At 40.2% G+C, this 16,553-nt stretch overlaps 1 pseudogene and 1 gene segment (V, D, J or C); both read left to right on the top strand.

Annotated features, from left to right (window-relative positions):
* The first annotated feature begins 432 nt into the window (after positions 1 to 432).
* LOC143642001 (immunoglobulin lambda variable 9-49-like) lies at positions 433 to 925 on the top strand. The segment is given in 2 exon segments: positions 433 to 478; positions 600 to 925. Coding segments are annotated over 2 exon segments (372 nt in total).
* Positions 926 to 3,646: 2,721 nt separating this feature from the next.
* Positions 3,647 to 14,110, top strand: LOC143398312 (ubiquitin domain-containing protein 2 pseudogene; annotated as a pseudogene).
* Positions 14,111 to 16,553: the final 2,443 nt, after the last annotated feature.

Raw genomic sequence — 16,553 nt, forward strand, 5'->3', positions numbered from 1 at the left:
AGGCAAAAAAGGCAGAGTCAGTATCCAAGACAAGGCTAAACTTCTACATGTAATTTTCAGGACATCAAGGAACACTTTTGGGGGACCCTTGAAGTATGTTCACAGATTGAGATGTCCCCAGAGGACTCCACATCTGAACAGGGGTAGGGAGAGGAACTGAACCCTGTGGCACTAAGGTGTACTCAGCAACTGTGTTCCTCTGCAGAGGCCCAGCACCTGCTTCCTCCCAGGTTCTGCCCATCAGACAAAAAAAAGCATCCCCACCCTCCACACTTTGTCTTGCATCATTCCAGACCCAGAAGAAGAGCAGTCAGTGAGGGGCAGTAGGTGGAGGCACATTTGCATGAGTGCTTTACCTTAAGGCCAGCGGGGAAGGATAAGAAAGGCCGAGGGCAGTCCATATCTGCTCGGGAACTCAGAAAACTGTCCAACATGGTCAAGACACTTCTCCTCCTTATGATGCTCACTTACTGCCCAGGTAGGGACAGACTTCTGTGCCCCATGGCAAACTCCTATCCTGAGCCTACCTTCATGGGCTCAAATTTCCAAACACAAGCACCCAGGCCCTGACTTCCACTGTGATGTGTCTGTATTTACAGGGTCCCTTTCTCAACCTGTGCTGACTCAGCCACTCTCTGCATCTGCCTCCCTTGGACAAACTGCCAAACTCACCTGCACCCTGAGCAGTGGCTACAGTAATTATGCAGTGAACTGGTACCAGCAAAGCCCAGGGAAGAGCCCCAGGTTTGTGATGCGAGTGGACACTAGTGGCATTGTGGGATCCAAGGGGGATGGGATTCCTGATCGCTTCTCAGGCTCAGGCTCTGGCCTGGATCGGTACCTGACCATACAGAACATCCAGGAAGAGGATGAGAATGTCTACCACTGTGGGTCAAACCATGGCAGTGGGAGCAGCTTCGTATAACTCACAGTGACACAGGCAGAGGGGAAGTAAGACAAAAACCACCAGACTGATGGGCCCTGTTAGACAGTTTTATTCCCAGTGTCCCAACTCACAGGTCAGAAGGAGCCTCCTGACTCTGCTTAATAATTTCTACTTTCCAAGATATTTTATAAATTTAATTCACATTAATTATCCCTCATATACAAATATGTTTTTAGTAGTGCTCAAAATATTGAGTCCATATTTTGACCTGTGTGTTTCTTCTCAGTCATGAGTCTGCTGACAGAAATTTATTTTGGAGATTGCAAAGCTGTTTACAGATGGGTACATCATACAGGCCTTTTGTCACTATTTTGTGTTACTTTTGTTCGTATTCAGCAATTAGGAGTATTCCACAGTGATGTGATTTGAATATTTCCCTTGAAATCCCAGATCTTGACCCCAACATATGGGGTAACACTTGCACTCATAGTCCACTTGGGCTTCACCCACCTTGCCACCTTCCAACACTCAAATATACACAGAGATCCCAGGGAGTTTGCTTTTGACTGTCAGAGAGACATAGTGCCAGAAATAGAGAGAACCTGTGCAACACGCAGGATGTGGATTTGATACTGCTTTGTTACTGAGGCACCTTTGGGAGTTGTGCCTTTGCTATCCATATAATGAATTTATTCATCTGCAGGTAAAAATCTCTCTGTGATGTGTTTATCTTGCTAATTACCTGGATCAAGGGCAGATCTCACAGGTTAATACTGACTTTGCTTGAGACACCTGTCATTTACAGGGTTCCAGACAAACTACACATAGTGTCAATTCACCTCAACTTGAGGAGTTTCTATGAACTATAAACCTCAAGTTTGTAGATTCGTGCTAATTCATCATGAAAAAAAATGAAAGCTCTATTCTTTAGAAGATCACAATCTTACTATGAAGAATTCAAATCAGATTCAAATCAGTTAAAGAGACAGAGAGGGCCACTTCAGGGAGTTCATACATTTGAAGCATCGTTAATTTTAGAAAGGATTTCCCAGCACAAATGATCACTCATGAATTGAGAATCCAGAGTACTTATTGGGTCTTTATTCCTTAAACACATCAATCTAATTCTATTGAAGTAAACTCAATATCCAGTCCCCTCAACTCCATGAAGATGAGGAGATTGTTCTGATAGAATACACTCAAAGCTCCAAATTTGTTGTCATCTACTTGGTCTTTCTAGTATGGTCATTCTCTTTTTAAACTATCTGGGGACAGACCATGAATCAGCTCCTGAGCATAAACTCATGTGGGGTCCCTGAGTAAATTCTTAGGATGAAGAGGTTTACCCACCAGGAGCCAGGACAAAGGACAGACTTCTCCTTTCATAATGTTAACTCTTCAAGCACACAATACCCTTTCTCTAAATAAAGCACTTTTGGCTACATATGACAGGACATGACCCTTGCTCTGAATGGCTGTCATGGTCCATAGTAAGTTTCACCAGGATGGAATGAACATGGGAAGGATGGCAAGGAGAGGCCCCTCTGTCACAGCTCAGAGGAGGCCAGGAATGAGAAAATATGCATGGGCTCATTTGTACTCAGACATAGAGTCATATGTTAAATTTCATTTCATCATAATCTTTTATTCCTATAAAAGGAAATGAGGTCTTAGAGAATTTCATAAGACAATAATTTTTATCTGTATAATGGTAAAAATTTGGAGTTTTGAGCTACAAAGTCAATTTTTGATTATGTACTTTACTATCTGGTATAACCAAATGAGATTGATTGTGATGTTTAAATTATTTACCTGAGAAGAACTAACTTTCTTATAAAAATTTTTAAGTTAATCTCTCTTAATAAATAGTCCTTCAGGATCTCCAGTGAGATATTTCTCAAAATTGTTCATGATACAAGTGAATATTATATTCAAATGCATTAAAATCTATATTGTTGATTCCGGTAACTTATTACAATCAAACTAATACTCTTCTCTTTCAATGTTAGACTATTAAATAGTTAAAGAAGATGATAAAATATTCAATAGTCACATCAAGTGTAAATTTTCACAGTCAATTGAATATGAAAATAATAGGTGGAATCATCCCCTTATTTTTTGCTGTGAATTTCTAGTTTAAATTTTGGAAATACTGACAAAAGTAGTCAAAGTTTTAGGTTTAGAAATTTCCTCATACAGTATTATCATAAAAGCAAAAATACACCCAACTCATGGTTGTAAGGACTTCTCTAGTAGATGATGTGGAGCTTGGTCATCAGTAAAGATAGGGAGGTAGGGACAGAAAGAAGGACCAGAAGAACTCAGAGACAATGTGACCCTGTGGTCCAGGAATAAGAATCCTCTTTGCAAATAGAATCTACTAGTGGTTATGTTCAGGGTATAGGAGGAGGAGTTGAGGTAGGGTGGGATGGGAAGAAATACAATGAGATTTTAAATGGGAAATTAATGTTTATTTTGTTGATGTAGAAAAAAATCTATAGGAGTTTATTTAGGTATAAATGCTTTTATCATACACATGTAAAGGAAATATCCTTCTGAATACTCTGTATGAGAGAGAGAGAGAGAGAGAGAGAGAGAGAGAGAAAGAAGAAGAAGAAGAAGAAGAAGAAGAAGAAGAAGAAGAAGAAGAAGAAGAAGAAGAAGAAGAAGAAAGAAGAAGGTAGATAACAGCTACCCAGGGTCTCTGCATCTGCATGACTCAGGTGAGAAGTGCACCTGAAGCAGGACAGGGAGGTACGCATGAAGAAAGCTTATGGACAATACCTGGAGATGTTCAGTGCTGATGTCCTGTGGAAGAAAAAGAGCCTTCAGCAGTCAGAAGTAAGCTCCAGCTGCGCAGGGTGAGCATAATGAGGTAGTATCAGCTACATGAGGACAATTCATTGAGACTTTGCTCATGTGTGTTTCTCCACTAGGAACTACATTTGCTCAGAACAGAAATTTTGTTTTGCTTTGTCACTTTTGTATATACAGAGCCCAGAATACAGCCTGACAGAAAGCAAAAACTACATCAGTATCCAGATTGGTCTTTTAAATTCACCAGAGGAGAAAACCCAGAGAGAAAAGAAGGACTTAGGCAAAGATCATGATTGATGCTCATTTCCAGACATTTACAGTTGAGGGATTAAACTGATTCAGAACAAAGTGTCAAATGAGAAAATTGAGCTTAGGTTAAGCAAGAGGTAATGAACATGGCCTTGAGTGAGGGGAAGTTGACCTGTAGGATGAACTAGAATCCATGGGTTTTTGTGAAGACAGTTCAGAAGCACATGATCATTCTCCAGGTCCTGAGTAAAGAAACCACAGAAGCAGGTGGATGGTGGTAAAAATTCTGAGCACAGAAGATGAACTCCATGCATTGCAGAGCAGGGTGAGTTGTATGAATATCTAGCAACATTTATATAAACTAGGACCTGGTGGGGTATTCATTAATAAAATGTCAAATCCAGAGGTCAAAATCCATGATGGGACTCCCCAAAACTGCAACATTCAAGACCTCAATCCACAATCCCACAAATGATTCTGATGTGAGAACATTTGCATACTGAAGAGCTGCTTCTGCAGTAAATGATAAAGGAAGGAAATAATTGATTACCAGAAAAGGTATGTGCTGGACTGGAATTAATTCTGTACAATATGACATGGGAAGAGCCAGCAGCTATAACCCTTCTATTCTCTTGTGCTTCTGTCAATTTATGAAATACTAAAATTTTATATTAAATTAAACTATTTAGATCTCAAAATCCAAGATGGCAGGCCAGAAAGAGGCAGCATTCTCTGTTGCTCCATGACCCAGATCTCACCCAGTGGAACTACTGCATCTCTGAGAGTGATAGTGGACCCCTATATAGCTGCTCTCACACAGAAATCACCAGCACTGTGCCCCCATGAAGGGCTCTGGGCCTCAGAATTCCAGCAGGACTCTTGGCTCCCAACACCCAACTTCCGAAGTTCTAGCCAACGCAGGGCTCAGGAGCACCTTAGCAGGATCACCTATCAGCACCACAGCAGAACTTCCATATATTGCTTCACACCCACATAGGTCACTCAGGTGCTACCTACCCTCAGCACAATGCCATCACCTGGCTCCCCCACCCCACTCACACCCCAGTGCTGGAAGCCGACTGCCTTCATCTAGGCTCAACTTCCTCTTCATATTTGGTGGGGGCAGCTCCCAGATTTGAACTCCAGCTGGCCAGATACCTGGTTTCTAACTCCCCCCTCTCCCCAGCAGCAGTAACCCAGCACAGTAGCTTCCTAACCCAAAATAGCTCTCAGTGGAAAGGGTGCACAGTGCAACCAGGGCACCACCCACCTGAGCCGGGGGCGGGGGGATGAGGTCCCTTGATTGGGAACTGCTAAAGATGAGGAAAATGAGGCAAAATTTTGGAGACTAACAGAGAGAACAGGAACTGAGAAATCTTCAGGCAAGATAGGGAGATAGGGCCAGGTCATACAAGCAAACGCAAAAAGAGACCCTTGAGGTGCAGTCTCCTTGCAGGGACTGGCAGATTCCATTCCTTCTTCCAAGAACCCTGCACCAAGACCAGAGTTCCCACCTTGGTTACTTTCACCATCCTGAGGGCAGAGATACCAGCTCACAACAGACAACTTCACCTATTGGATGAGAAGGAAAGCAGGAAAGATACAGATCTCTAAAACTAGCAACAATCCTGGTTTCTTCCTTTGAGAATTTTTTTTCCTTTTTTCTTCTCTCCCTCTATCCTCCTGCCCTCACATTCCAACATATGTGAAACCAAGAACTTTGCATGAATTTGGATTTTGAGGACTGGGACAATTGAATAATATAATATAGAGGTGATATATATGCCCTAATTTTTTCTTCTTTTATTTTTCTTTTCCCCTCCAATCTTTACTATTTTAAAATCCTTTATTTTTCTAAATACATATATGTGTTTGTTTTATGTACTCCACTGTCTTCCCATGTACTTGTCTATGCCAAACTATTTCTTGTCTATTCTCTTCCTACTAACCCTCATCATAAGATTTCTCTTTCACTCTTCCTAAGATATATTAACTTCTATATCCTCACATCCTACCTCCTCAGTATGTCATCCTACACCTCACCCCCAGCTCAATGTCCACCATTAGAAACTGTAAACCCTTTTACAAACCTACTGATTATATTATAGATAATAACTGAATCCAACATTTTTGTACTTTGTGACCAAACTGTAAACATCTTAATAGCAATGAATTGTTTATGGGTGGTCTATTGTTGATATTGGGATCTGTTAACATTGTTCTTCCCCACAAAAAAGGAGGTTTTTGAACCCCACAGGAGCACTACAAACCTATAGGGTAAAAACATAACACCCTGAACTTTCATAGCTAGAAGGGAATACACATGAGCAACATGAAAAGACAAGGGAAGAAAGTGCCCCAACAAATAAAGATACCACATTATTAGAATCCATGGCAAAAACAGAAGAAGAAATGACACACAAGAACTTCGAGATGGGAGCAGAGCCACCGTCCGTGCCTACAAGGTAGGCAGACCTGCGACCGACAGGGAGAACAGACCCAGCGGCCCGCCAGCGTAGTAGACACATCATCCCAATTAGAGGAGGGGCAGAGTGGCGGCCCGCACCTGCAAGGTAGGCAGACATGCGACCGACCAGGAGAACAGGCCCAGTGGCCCGCCGGCGTGGTAGACACATCACCCCAATTGGAGGAAGGGCCCAGCTGCCGCCCACAAGGTAGGCAGACCATGCATCCCAGAGAAGGGGCCCAGTGGCCAGCTGGCATAGTTGAAAGATCACCCCAATTGGAGGAGGGGCACAGCCGCCACCTGCACCTGCAAGGTAGGCAGACCTGCACACTGGAGAACAGGCCCAGCGGCCCCCCGGTGTGATAGACAGATCACCCCAATTGGAGGAGGAGCACAGCCGCCGCCCGCCCCTGCAAGGGAGACTTTGCAACTATACAAGAGCAATATAAATATATAGGGGGAAAATTCAATAACACAACAGTTTCACCAAGCAGAAAAAAACACGAGAAGTATGAAAACACAAGGAATGAAAGGACCACAAGCAATGCAGGTAAACTCAACTTTAGAAGAGGTAATATCTGCAGCAGCAGATGGAATGTCATATAAAGAATTCAGGATTTACATGCTTCAGATGATCTGGAGTCTCAAGGAAGACATTATACAGCAAATTCAGACAATGAAAGATCACTTCGACAATGAATTATATAAACAAATCCAAGAAGCAAAAGATAAACTATACAGGAAGATAGAGGTTATAAAAAACAAACAAACAGAAATCCTAGGAATGCAGGAAGCAATAAACCAAATTAAAAACTCAAATGAGAATACTACCAGCAGAGTAGAACACTTAGAAGATAGAACATCAGACAATGAAGACAAAGTATTCCAACTTGAAAAGAACATAGACAGCTCAGCGAGACTGTTAAGAAACCATGAGCAGAATATCCAAGAAATATGTGATAACATAAAGAGACCAAACTTAAGAGTCATTGGGATACAGAGAGGTATAGAGGTCCAAACCAAAGGAATGAGCAATCTCTTCAACGAAACAATATGAGAAAACTTCCCAGACTTGAAGAATGAGACACAATCCCAAATCTTAGAAGCCTAAAGGATGCCGATTGTACAAAATCATAAGAGATCCACACTTAGACACAGTAAAATGAAGATGCCAAACATACAGAATAAGGAGAGAATTTTAAAAGTTACAAGAGAAAGGAAGCAGATTACATTTAGGGGTAAACCAATCAGGATAACAGCTGATCTTTCAACACAGACTCTGAAAGCTAGAAGATCCTGGAACAACATATTTCAAACGCTGAAAGAAAATGGGTTCCAACCAAGAATTGTGTATCCAGCGAGATTAACCTCAGGATGGAAGATGAAATTAAAACCTTCCAGGATAAACAAAAGTTAGAAGAACTTGCAGCTAGAAAACCATCTCTTCAAAACATCCTTGGCAAAACATTACAGGAAGAGGAAATGGAAAATAACAATAAAAACCAACAGTGGGAGGTAGTACAGTAAAGGGAAAAAATAATCAAAGAGGAAAAACAAACCATGTTAAATAACATAAATAAACAAATATGGCTGGAAGAACAATCCATATCTCAATAATAACCCTAAATGTTAATGGCTTAAACTCACCAATTAAGAGACAAAGGCCAGTAGAATGGATCAAAAAAAAAGATCCAACAATATGCTGCCTACAGGAGACGCAATTGATAGGAAAAGACATACATAGACTGAAGGTGAAGGTTGGGAAAAATCATATCACTCATATGGACTTCGGAAACAAGCAGGAGTGTCCATACTCATATCAAATACAATAGATTTCAAGCCAAAGTTAATCAAAAGGGATCAAGAGGGACACTACATACTGCTCAAGGGAACCATACAGCAACAAGACATAACTATCATAAATATATATGCCCCAAACAATGGTGCAGCTATGTTCAACAAACAAACTCTTCTCAAGTTCAAGAGTCTAATAGACCACCATACAATAATTATGGGAGACTTCAAAACACCTCTCTCACCACTGGACATATCTTCCAAACAAAAGTTGAATAAAAAAACTATAGAACTCAATAATACAATTAATAACGTAGACTTAATTGACATATATAGAATATACCACCCAACATCAAGCAGTTTTTCTCAGCAGCACATGGATTCTTCTCAAAAATAGATCATATATTATGTCATAGGTCAACTCTTAGACAGTATAAAGGAGTAGAGATAATACCATGCATCTTATCTGATCATAATGGAATGAAACTGGAAATCAACAATAAAAGAAGGAAGGAAAAATCATGCATCACTTGGAGAATGAACAATAGGTTACTGAATGATCAATGGGTTATAGAAGACATCAAGGAGGAAATTTAAAAATTCTTAGAGATAAATGAAAACACAGACACAACATATCGGAATCTATGGGACACAATGAAAGCAGTTCTAAGAGGAAAATTCATTGCCTGGAGTTCATTCCTTAAAAAAAGAAAAAACCAACAAATAAATGATCTCACACTTCATCTCAAAATCCTAGAAAAAAAGAGCAAAACAACAGCAAAAGAAGTAGAAGTCAAGAAATAATTAAAATCAGAGCTGAAATTAATGAAATCAAAACAAAAGAAACAATTGAAAAAATTGACAAAACTAAAAGTTGGTTCTTCGAAAAAATAAATAAGATCGACAGACCCTTAGCCATGCTAATGAAGAGAAGAAGAGAGAGAGAGAACTCAAATTACTAGCATATGGGATGAAAAAGGCAATATCACAACACACACTTCAGAAATACAGAAGATAATTAGAAATTATTTTGAATCCTTATACTCCAATAAAATAGAAGATAGTGAAGGCATCGATAAATTTCTTAAGTCATATGATCTGCCTAGATTGAGTCAGGAGGATACAGACAACCTAAACAGACCAATATCAATTGAGGAAATAGAAGAAGCCATCAAAAGACCACCAACTAAGAAAAGCCCAGGACTGGATGGGTATACAGCAGAGTTTTACAAAACCTTTAAAGAAGAACTAATACCAATACTTTTCAAGCTATTTCAGGAAATAGAAAAAGAGGGAGAACTTCCAAATTCATTCTACGAGGCCAACATCACCCTGATTCCTAAACCAGACAAAGACACTTCAAAGAAAGAAAATTACAGACCAATATCTCTAATGAACCTAGATGCAAAAATCCTCAATAAAATTCTGGTGAATCGGATACAAAAACATATCCAAAAAATTGTGCACCATGATCAAGTAGGATTCATTCCTGGAATGCAAGGCTGGTTCAATATACGAAAATCAATAAATGTTTTTCACCACATCAATAGACTTAAAGATAAGAACCATATGATCATCTTGATAGATGCAGAAAAAGCATTCGATAAAGTACAGCATCCCTTTATGTTCAAAACTCTAGAAAAACTAGGGATAACAGGAACATATCTCAATATTGTAAAAGCAATCTATGCTAAGCCTCAGGCTACCACCATTCTGAATGGAGAAAAATTGAAGGCATTCCCTCTAAAATCTGGAACAAGTCAGGGATGCCCTCTCTCACCACTTCTGTTCAACATAGTTCTCGAAACACTGGCCAGAGCAATTAGAGAGACGAAAGAAATTAAAGGCATAAAAATAGGAAAAGAATAACTTAAATTATCACTATTTGCAGATGACATGATTCTATACCTAGCAGACCCAAAAGGGTGGACAAAGAAACTATTAGAGCTAATAAATGAATTCAGCAAAGTGGCAGGATATAAAATCAACACGCATAAATCAAAGGCATTCCTGTATATCAGCAACAAAACTTCTGAAATGGAAATAAGGACAACCACTTCATTCACAATATCCTCAAAAAAAAAAAAAAAATACTTGGGAATCAACCTAACAAAAGAGGTGAAAAACTTATACAATGAAAACTACAGAACCCTAAAGAGAGAAATAGAAGATCTTAGAAGATGGAAAAATATACCCTGTTCATGGATAGGCAGAACTAACATCATCAAAATGGCGATACTACCAAAAGTTCTCTATAGGTTTAATGCAATGCCAATCAAAATCCCAATGGCATTTCTTATAGAAATAGAGAAAGCAATCATGAAATTCATATGGAAAAATAAAAGACCCTGAATAGCAAAAACAACTCTAAGCGGGAAGTGTAAATCAGGCAGTATAGCGATACCAGATCTCAAACTATACTACAGAGCAATAGTAACAAAAACAGCATGGTACTGGTACCAAAACAGGCGGGTGGACCAATGGTACAGAATAGAGGACACAGAAACCAATCCACAAAATTACAACTATCTTATATTTGATAAAGGGGCTAAAAGCATGCAATGGAGGAAGGATAGCATCTTCAACAAATGGTGCTGGGAAAACTGGAAATCCATATGCAACAAAATGAAACTGAATCCCCGCCTCTCTCCATGCACAAAAGTTAACTCAAAATGGATCAAGGAGCTTGATATCAAATCAGAGACACGGCGTCTGATAGAAGAAAAAGTTGGCTATGATCTACATACTGTGGGGTCAGGCTCCAAATTCCTCAATAGGACACCCATAGCACAAGAGTTAATAACAAGAATCAACAAATGGGACTTACTCAAGCTAAAAAGTTTCTTCTCAGCAAGAGAAACAATTAGAGAGGTAAATAGGAAGCCCACATCCTATTGTAAAAAAAAAATTTTTACTCCTCACACTTCAGATAGAGCCCTAATATCCAGAGTATACAAAGAACTCAAAAAATTAAACAATAAGAAAACAATAAACAAATGGACCAAGGACCTGAACAGACACTTCTCAGAGGAGGACATACAATCAATCAACAAGTACATGAAAAAAATGTTCACTATCTCTAGCAGTCAGAGAAATGCAAATCAAAACCACCCTAAGATACCATCTCACTCCAGTAAGATTGGCAGCCATTATGAAGTCAAACAACAAGTGCTGGCGAGGATGTGGGGAAAAGGGTACACTTGCACATTGCTGGTTGGACTGCAAATTGGTGTGGCCAATTTGGAAAACAGTATGGAGATTTCTTGGAAAGCTGGGAATGGAACAACCATTTGACCCATCTATTCCCCTTCTCGGTCTATTCCCTAAAGACCTAAAAAGAGCATACTACAGGGACACTGCTACATCGATGTTCATAGCAGCACAATTCACAATAGCAAGACTGTGGAACCAACCTAGATTCCCTTCAATAGATGAATGGATTAAAAAAAAAGTGGCATTTATACACAATGGAGTATTACTCTGCATTAAAAAATGACAAAATCATGGAATTTGCAGGGAAATGGATGGCATTAGAGCAGATTATGCTAAGTGAAGCCAGTCAATCCCTTAAAAACAAATGCCAAATGTTTTCTTTGATATAAGGAGAGTAACTAAGAACAGAGTAGGGAGGAAGAGCATGAGAAGAAGATTAACATTAAACAGGGATGAGAGGTGGGAGGGAAAGGGAGAGAGAATGGAAATTGCATGGAAATGGAAGGAGACCCTCATTGTTATACAAAATTACATACAAGAGGAAGTGAAGGGAAAGGGAAAAAAACAAGGGGGAGAAATGAATTACAGTAGATGGGGTAGAGAGAGAAGAGGGAAGGGGAGGGGAGGGGAGGGGGGATATTAGAGGATAGGAAAGGCAGCCGAATACAACAGACACTAGTATGGCAATATATAAATCAGTGGATGTGTAACTGATGTGATTCTGCAATCTGTATACAGGGTAAAAATGGGAGTTCATAACCCACTTGAATCAAAGTGTGAAATATGATATGTCAAGAACTATGTAATGTTTTGAACAACCAACAATAAAAATTTTAAAATATATATATAATAAAAAAAAGAACTTCGAGATGTACATGATTAAAATGTTCTGTGAAATAAAGGAAATAAGAGAGCAAATACACACAGCAAAAGAAAATTTCAACAGTAAACAAGTACAGGAAGCAAAAGATCATCTCAACAGGTTCTAAAAAAAAATCCTTGAAATGAAATAAACAATAAGCCAAATTAAAAGTTCAATTGAAAGGATCACCAACAGAGTAGACCACTTGGAAGATAGGACATCAGACAATAAAGACAAAATTAATAATCTTGAAAAGAATCTAGACCACACAATAAAAATGGTAAGAAACCATGAGCAGAACATTCAAGTATTATGAGATAGCACAAAAAGACCAAATTTAAGAGTTATTGGGATAGAGGAAGGCATAGAGCTCCACACCAAAGGAATGAATAATCTATACAATAAAATAATATCAATTTTTTTCAAACATGAAGAATGAATTTGGAAAACCAAATTCAAGAAGCCTGAAGGACATGGGATGTAAAAAAATCACAACAGTCCACACCAAGACACATTATAATAAAAATTCCCAACATACAGAGTAAGGAGAGAATATTAAAAGCCATGAAAGAAAGAAATAAGATTACACATAGGAGGGAATCAAATAGGATAACGGAAGTACAGAGGATAATTAGAAATTATTTTGAAGACTTATACTCCAATAAAATAGAAGATACTGAAGTCATTGACAAATTTCTTAATTCATGTTATTTGCCCAAATTGAATCAGGATGATATACACAATTTAAACAGACCAATATCAAGTGATGAAATAGAAGACACCATCAGAAGTTTACTAACCAAGAAAAGCCCAGGACTGGATGGATACACAATCCAGTACTATAAGAACTTTAAAGAAGAACTAATACAATTACTCTTTAATTTATTTCAAAAGATAGAAAAAGATAGAGCACTTCCAAACTCATTCTATGGGGCCAATATCACCCTGATTCAAAAACCAGGCAAAGACATATTAAAGAAAGAAAACTTTGGGCCGGAGGAGGGCAAGGCAGGGGGTGTGGGGAGCAGATGAGCACAGAGGTGTTGGAAGAGGCCAGGAACCCCATGGGCTGGGTGTGTGGGTGCCCAGCACGACTCCTCTGGCAGCCTCAAGGAGAACTCAGGGCACCGGAGTTGCTCTCCAGTGTAACCAGCCTTTGAAAAAGGAGAAACCAAAATGGAAAAGTGATTATCCTATGACAGACGGACAGCTGCGCAGAAAGAGGGACGAATTTTGGGACATTTCACCAGCTTTTGAAGGCCAGAAAGAGATTTGGGATGCCTTGAAGGCTGCTGCACACACTTTTGAGAGCAATGATCATGAACTGGCACAAGCAATCATTGATGGTGCAAACATAAACTTGCTACACGGTGCATTTACAGAGTGCTATGATGAACTGAGGAGCAGATACCAGCTTCCCGTGTATTTCTTGGCACCGCCAATCAACATGATAGAGGTAAAGTGCGACACAGAGACTCTGGACATTCCTGAGCCACCACCCAACTCTGGCTAGGAGTCCCAGCTCCGACTGCGCCTCTCCACAGGCAAAGACCTCAAGCTTGTGGTGCGCAGCACAGACATGGTGTTCCACATGAAGAGATGCTTGCACACAGCCGAAGGAGTGGAGCCTGGAAGCCAGCAGTGGTTCTTCTCAGGCAGACCTCTCACCGACAAAATGAAGCTGGAGGAGCTGAAGATCCCCAAGGACTACTTCGTGCTCGTGAGTCAGCCGGTGCACAATCCCAGGCCAGTTGAGAATGGAGCCCAGCTGGCTCCCCGTCTCCTGTTTGTTATTATTGTCATTTTCAACTCTGTGGTGTGAAACCTATTTTCACTGCTCTAAATTCCCTATGAATGAATTTAGTTCTGAGGAATTACCAGTGAAAAATTCCATCTGTGATGGAGACCAACAAAAATAATGAAACACAAAGAGCCAGCCTTTGAGACTCATATAACTACAATTTCTAATTTGAGAGGCAGTTAAGAAATAGATAACCATTTATTTTAAAACACTCAACTACTTAATGGCTGAATTTTAATGATTTAGACTGTAAGTGGAACATTGTAACCTTGAAGAACAGCACCAAGCACCTTTGAATACAGAATTTTTAAAACATCTATCAGATTATATAATTTCCAGATGTCACCAATAACAGTTATAATTTTTTGATAGAATCTGAGAAGAGCAGTATTTGAGATTCATTTCTGATCTGGTTTTTTGTTAGCTCATTTCATATTTAGCCATAAAGGAGTAAGACTGGCAAATTGTGTTTCAGTGTTGCTTTTCCCATCCCCACATGTTGAGCCCCTTATTGACAGTCACACTAAGTTTGGGTGCCTTGAGCATGTTTGGTGGCCGGGACCCTTCTGAACACCAGGCAGTAACTAGTCAGCGCAATCCTGTTTCTGATTTTCACCTGATCCTTGGGTGCTGCATAGGTGTTTTGGAATCCTGCATAGACAGCTGTTTTCATGTCTAGCTTAGAAGGTCACTATGTCATGTACCTTCCGTACTCCCTGCTCTGTTTGCACTTGCATCGCCTACCCTGCCCCAGACCCACAGTCCCCGGGCAGGAGGCAGGAGTCCATTACTCTTCCCACCAGAGGTAGTGCAGTGAGGCTCTCCCGGCTCTGCAGGGGTGCAGGGAAAGCCCAGTCCTCCTGTGCCTGGGAGAACTTGCAGAGAAAATTTCTATTGAGAATCCAGAGTGAAAGGTTTGCTGGTGATGCTTTCACATTAACAGTGACGTGGCAGCGCTTCAGACCTCAGTGCTCCCCAGTTCACTGTTACCCTCAGCCAAGTGGATAACAGTTCTTCTCTCATCTTTTCTTGCAAAGAGGCAAGTTAAGAACCATCCGCAGAGTCATGTTTGGTGGCCAGGAACTGAGAAATCTGTGAAGGCCTGAGTCTTGGGTACTGTGGCTGAGTAAAACTGCCCAGGACTGCATTTAATTTGGAGCCCCATAAGAGCTGGCTCTGAGAGAGAAGGGGACTCCCTCCCTTACCAGGCTGTGTGCTGGGGCCTCCATGAGGAGGAAGAGGAGCAAGGTGCATGGGTGCTGTCCTGGGGGGTGGCACACCTCCACAGCTAATTGGGTGTGAGCACCTTGTTAGTTAAAGTGACAAAATGAAACTGCTAATTAGTCTAAATGCATTGTTTAAAAATGGTATTAAATCTCCTATAGCCTGATTAAGTATATCTATAACTGTAACTTTATCATGTTTCTGAGAGCTTTAACTACTTCCCTAATGTTATTTGATCACTTTAAAGATTGTGGCTACATCTGATTTGCTTGTTGATGATTGACTCTAAATTCAAGAGAAACAGCAGCATTAATTCCAAAGGAGAAGTTTTCCGTCAGAGGTGGGGCTAGGAGGGCATTTCGGTAGATCGCCCTCATCCAAAAGTTTTTGTTCATCGTTGTCACACTGAACAGCAGCATCTCTCATGTTCATCAACTGGAAAAAAATGTTTAAACTGATTTTTCTTAAGGAAATTTGTTGATGTCATCAATAATCTATGGTTGGTAAAGGTCTTGATTGTTGAATATTCTCTCTCTTTAAGAGTTATTTTATTTTAAAGGAACATATAATTTGAATAACAATTTTCTGGGCATGTTTAACCTAGGTTAGAAAACCATGGTGCTGTTTAATTGTTAATAGATTGATATAAGTTTGGACCAATACTTGATGTGTATAATTTTAGTATGTAGGGTTTTTGTGCTTTAAAAAAAAAAGTTAAATTAAAAAAGAAAAAGAAAATTTTATGTTGAGAGCCACAGTGGAAGGGGCCCCAGCAAACTTCCAGCTGCCAGCAAACTTCCAGCTGCCAGCTGATTGGCTCCTCTGCAGTGATGTTCATTGGGTTGTTTCCCCATATGGGCCACCAAATGCCACAGTCTGACTGGCCACAATTCAGGAGCCACTTGTCAAAAGAAATGAACTTTATTTTTAGAACACACACACCAAACCACACAGCTCTTCAGGAAAACCTTCAGAGCCCAACTGCCACCACCGGCTTCCCACAAGCCTCTCAACCTCCCCCCACAAATATACGGAGCACTGGAGGAACCCAGCAACCCCATCAGGGTAGTGCCCAGGACACATTGTCCATTTAACCCCTCACTAGACAAACCAGAGGAAGCGCAGGATTGGACATCTGTGCCTCCACCAGAACAGTACTAACTCCAGAGATGGGAGTTCAAATCATTCCCACAGGGAGAACAGCAGCCAAATTGGATTCCAGAGAGATTAACTAAGGTCC

Source organism: Callospermophilus lateralis, chromosome 1 (genome assembly GCF_048772815.1).
Source record: "Callospermophilus lateralis isolate mCalLat2 chromosome 1, mCalLat2.hap1, whole genome shotgun sequence".
Classification (NCBI taxonomy): domain Eukaryota; kingdom Metazoa; phylum Chordata; class Mammalia; order Rodentia; family Sciuridae; genus Callospermophilus; species Callospermophilus lateralis.